The 5361-nt window shown below is 32.3% G+C and overlaps 1 protein-coding gene across 1 annotated transcript; it reads left to right on the top strand.

Annotated features, from left to right (window-relative positions):
• The first annotated feature begins 3705 nt into the window (after window positions 1-3705).
• On the top strand, window positions 3706-5361 carry PUB8 (plant U-box 8). Its single transcript, XM_021438586.2, has one exon. It carries the CDS (start codon window positions 3860-3862, stop codon window positions 4958-4960), a length of 1101 nt encoding a protein of 366 aa, XP_021294261.1. The 5' UTR covers window positions 3706-3859; the 3' UTR covers window positions 4961-5361.

Genomic DNA, 5361 nt, shown 5'->3' with positions numbered 1-5361 from the left:
TTTTTTTTTTTTTTTATAAATATGTGATAAGGAGTAAAGCAAAAGGTCCCACATTTTTTTTCCCTTCTTAATAAATTTCAGACACGTCAGCTATTTTATTTTCTTTGACAATTTTCTCCCCAAGTAAGCTGAACCAGAGGTTGAGATTCTTGACCCAGTCCAGTCCAACCATCTATCTCTTTCCTCTGCCTTTTCATAAATATAATAATAATAACAATAATAATACAAATCCATCCTATCTCTTTCCCGGTGAAGTATTGAATTTATATTTGATGTATTGGTAATATATAAATATAATATTAATGAATTAAATATTATAATTTTATTAATAAACAAATTTTAAAAATTAAAAATTTCTAAAAAAAATCATGTGATTTTAAAAAATGTTATTTAAAAAAATTTAAATTTAAATTTTTATATATTTATAAAATAATATTTTATAATTAAATGATAAGATATAAAAATTATACACGGATAATGTATAAAATATATACTTATCCATATCAATCAAATGATTAAGGTGTGATACTGAATCAGCTATATTAATTCATTTTTAAAAATTAATTAATTGAATCCTTAATTTGTGGATGGAATCATGTCATGTTGTTATATTTAATTATTTATACCCTTTTTATTTAAGTTAGTGTAAAAATTCCATGAAATCCCAAATGGACCAACTCAAGCCAATTTGTAATAATATAAGTAAATCCCACATGAAAAAAAAAAGAAAAAGATAGACAACCTTTGATCTTATCCCCTCCAATCATGAATTGTATTTGTACTGTCCATAGTACACAGAATTCCTGACACTGTCAAACATTTTATATTTTTGGTCTCATCATGGGAGTTGATTTTCTTTCTAAAACACTCTCAATTTATCTTATCTTTTCTTTCTTTCATGGCAAATGTTCTTTTCATTTCTCAGCAAAGACATCATGGCCAAACAACAATTAAATCCTGAAATCCCGTCTTAATTACCCCAATTATATGGACCAAATAAACCAGAGTCATTAATAGCGATTTGTCTAGTGACAACATTAATTAGCACCTTTGTCTTGTTATTATGAGTGTTTGAGGGTTATAGGTAGTGGTGAATAATTCAATGATATGATACCCTTTTCCACCTAATTAATTTGTCTTGGTTGGGCTAGCCATGTCTTATTAGAAGTCAAAGTGAGTATTTGGTTGATTAAATTGAAAAGCCAAATTAACGAATTCGTATAAAAAATTATTGAAACCAACCATATTACAATAACGAATCGAAAAAAGATTATTGATTTATTTTGACTGATTACTCGATTTGAATAAAATATGCTGTAGATATATTTCAACAATATTAATAATATAATATAGTTAACATATATATTATTTATAATTGATGTTTTTACCGATTCAAATGTAAATTTTAGAGATTAAAATCGATCAAAATAATTGAATAAACTATTCATAATAACATATTAATATCGAATCTGAAAATCAATTCGGATTAACTGAATTCAAATGATTTCCATCCCATCCCTAATAAAGAGCAACGTCACTTTTGGCAACGGTCTCCTTGTGTTGTTCTAGATTGTTTTCATCTGGCTATAATTTTCAAACGTGTCAGTCAACTGACTTATCTTTCAGTCTGGATTGTAGTTTGAAAGCAAATGCTGGTCATTTGCATTCAAACAAAAAGGGTATTGCATGTTAATCAAAATTAATAAATACTCCTATTTATAATTTGTATTCCTAAGAATTATTATTGTTTTTACTTTTCATTTGCCTTGTCTTTATAATTCCAATTCCTATCAAACCATACACTATAGTAAATAATATAAAAAAGATTTAAATGCATTTAAATGTTACATCAAGTATTTTAAAATAAAAATAAATAATGTGTTTTAATTTCATATTGAGTAGGTAAGAGATCTAGATAGACTTATAAGTATAAACACTATACATCGACATCAAATTAATTTTTTGAGGAGAAAATAATGACACATGATATAATGATATTAGAGTAAATCCAATATAGATCCGGTCAATATTAAACACTTTTAGAGGTAGATAGGACATTTGTTAACATTAGGCGGAAGAGAATATCATTTTAAATGTAAAAAATAAATAAAATATTTTAATCTCTTATAAAATGAGTAAAGTAATTCTGATAGGCTAATAAGCATATGCCAAATATTTTAAATAATCACATATGCAATACATAGGGAAATCATGACTGACTTATAAGTAATAGTCAAATATTTAAAAAAAAAGTTTCAATTTGTATAAAAAAATTTCAATAAATTTATAAACGTCAAGGTTACACCTTCAAATCAAACTTAACATTTTGACAAAAGATAACGACTGGTGACATAAAAAAGGAGTAAAAAATAAAATAAAATGTAAGAAGGCCACGTGTCATCTTAATATGGAATTGGCAAACAAATTTAGACATTTTTGATAGTTGACTTTAAGAGGCCACCGCTTCATACAAGGACATTGGTGTAATTCCAAGCAATAACGGAGCTTTCAGGAACCGTTGCTCGGTGACCGCATCAATCTCCCTTTTTTTTTTTCTCGTTCTTTCTATTGAATGCAATTAATTTCTTTTTATCCTAAACTCATTAAAGGCGGAAGCAACCGTTTCATAACAGCTATCAGAAATAGGTTTTTCCGAATTTGCCCCTTAGGATGCGTTGGTGCCGGAAATGTGGCTTTTCTTGTCATTAAGGAAAAAGTCGAGAGAATGATGACTTTCTCCCCTTTGAAAAGTATGCCCTTCATACTCCAGTCTCCGTGCCCTAGTTTCCGCCATAGCAACCGACAAATAATCCTGTTCCTTCCTAATCATAATATTGCAAATGAGCGAGTGTTAGCTACTTTTAAATGTCTAAAATACCCATTCATGACACGTAGATTGATTAGTGTGAAGGACATTATGTTTTTCTTGCCATAAAAAGAAACCTTTACTCACATACTCCAACAATTGCTTTGATTTATACTAAAACAATCTTTTAACTTAAATTGAAAATTAATCATTACAAAATTTAATGTTAATCGATCTTTTATACTTATATGAGATATGACGTGATCAATTGATGCGATCATGTGATAATTAACGTATTTGATCATTTTAGTCATATTAATTGTCACGTAATTATGTTAACAAATTAAATTATATATCTTTTGAATATTAAATAACAATAAATATTGTATTTAATGGTAGTTAATTTTTTTATTAGGATTAATTTTTTTTTTACAAGTCAAATTTAAAGATTCATTTGGATATCGTGAAAGTTTTCATGTTTAATTGAAAAAATAACCCTACTTTAAAAAAATATTGGTATAGGTGAAACTTTTCATTTTATTTTATTTTATTTATTTTTAGTATAGATGAAACTTATGAAATACAAGAAGAAATATTTACTTTCTAATTTTGAAGAGAGAAAAAAAAAAGCTTTTCATAAATGCCTAATTCTCAATATGGAAATTAGTTGTTAAACATGAGTTTTGTTTGGAAGGAAAATAAATAATTCAGCAAAAAAAATTTGTAACCGATGTAATAAACACAGTCCATAAATATTTAGCAAAAATGGAAATTTAAAAGTAAAATGTCATCAATACCCTTTTTAGTATCGAAGGACCTGTCCGAAAATTTCCCTGAATTGTCAGGGCATTGTAGTCATTTGGTCACTCACAAACTTACCTTCACAAGCTAAGTGCTCCCTCTGGCAACTGAAACGGAAAAAAGAATCCTGCCTCTCCCCCACACAGCTTCCAAAAACCTCATAAACCCTCCTTTCAAAGCTCTCTAGAGAGAGAGAGAGAGAGAGAGAGAGAGAGGGAGAGAGAGAACTCTTTAATCCGAGTTGGAAACGAGATGGCGACTCAGCTCCCGGATGATTTCAAGTGCCCAATATCTCTCGAGATAATGTCTGACCCGGTTATCCTTGCGTCGGGTCACACCTTCGACCGAACTTCAATCCAACGGTGGCTAGACTCCGGTCACCGCACCTGTCCAATTACCAAGCTTCCCCTACCTGAACATCCCTGTCTTATTCCCAACCACGCGCTTCGTTCCTTGATTTCCAATTATACCCTCGTCACCCCGTCGAACTCGCAACCCTGTCCACAACCCCAAACCCTCTGCTCTGCTCTGACGTCCCCATCATCCTCTGTTAAGACCAAGCTCGAGTCGCTCACCCATCTCGCCAAGCTCACCAAGCGTGACTCAGCACTTCGCCGCAAACTAACCGAGTCGGGAGCAGTCCCTGCCGTTCTCAAGTATGTGGACTCGGGCGATCCGAGTTTACAGGAGAAAGCACTTTCTTTACTCCTCAATCTCAGCCTCGACGATGATAACAAAGTGGGTTTGGTCGCAGAAGGCGCAATTAACCGGGTCGTAAAAGTCTTACGTGTCGGGTCGCCCGATTGCAGAGCCATAGCTGCAACGATCATAACCAGCTTAGCCGTCGTTGAAGTCAATAAAGCGACAATCGGGGCATACCCAGATGCGATTCCGGCATTAGTTAGGCTTCTAATTGCAGGAAAGGGAAGGGAAAAGAAAGAGGCAGCAACGGCTCTTTATGCAATTTGCTCATTTGCTGATAACAGAAGAAGAGCTATAGATTGCGGGGCGGTGCCGATATTGATGGGGTTATTGGATTCGGGGCTGGAAAGGGCTATTGAAGTGTTGGGATTATTGGTGAAATGTAAAGAAGGGAGAGAAGAGATGATGAAAGTTAATGGCTGTGTTAAAGTTTTGGTTGAGGTTTTAAGGAATGGTAGTTCAAGAGGAGTTCAATATGGGCTATTTACTTTGAATTGTTTGTGTAATTATAGTGAAAGTTTTTGCTTCGAAGCAAGGAACGAAGGGGTTTTGGAAATTTGTATGGGGTTAGTGGAGGAAGAGAATGAGAAGATTAGGCGGTATACTTCGAGTTTGGTTCAGACTCTGAGAGGAAATCATGCTATTGGGTGAATGAAACTTGCGGTGTTGGAAATGGAGGTGAGTTGTTTTTATTTAGTTTTTTGGTTTTTTGTATGGGATGTTTAGAACGTGGGTCGATATTTTGTTGTACAAAAGGACAAAGGATTAGATTTTTGTATCTTTGTACATTTGAATAAAAGGGAGCATGATGGAAGGGAGGGCTTGTTGTTCTCCCTGGTTTTTAGGTGTTGTAGTGGAAAAAAAGAAGTTTCAAAATTTTGTTACTTGAATGATAAATTTGTATTGATTTAAAGCATGTCTACTAAGTCTTTGATCTCCTGGGAAGTTGGGAAACTTTTTTCTCTTAAAAAGAAATTGGAAATACAAAGAAATGTACTTTTTAAATCTCCCTATGTTGGTATTTCAAGATTGAATTATGAGATTTATTACCA

Source organism: Theobroma umbraticum, unplaced genomic scaffold (genome assembly GCF_002168275.2).
Source record: "Theobroma umbraticum cultivar Fairchild unplaced genomic scaffold, ASM216827v3 scaffold_204.0, whole genome shotgun sequence".
Classification (NCBI taxonomy): domain Eukaryota; kingdom Viridiplantae; phylum Streptophyta; class Magnoliopsida; order Malvales; family Malvaceae; genus Theobroma; species Theobroma umbraticum.
Note: the sequence above shows the minus strand (reverse complement) of the source record. Positions and strands in the feature narration are given on the sequence as shown.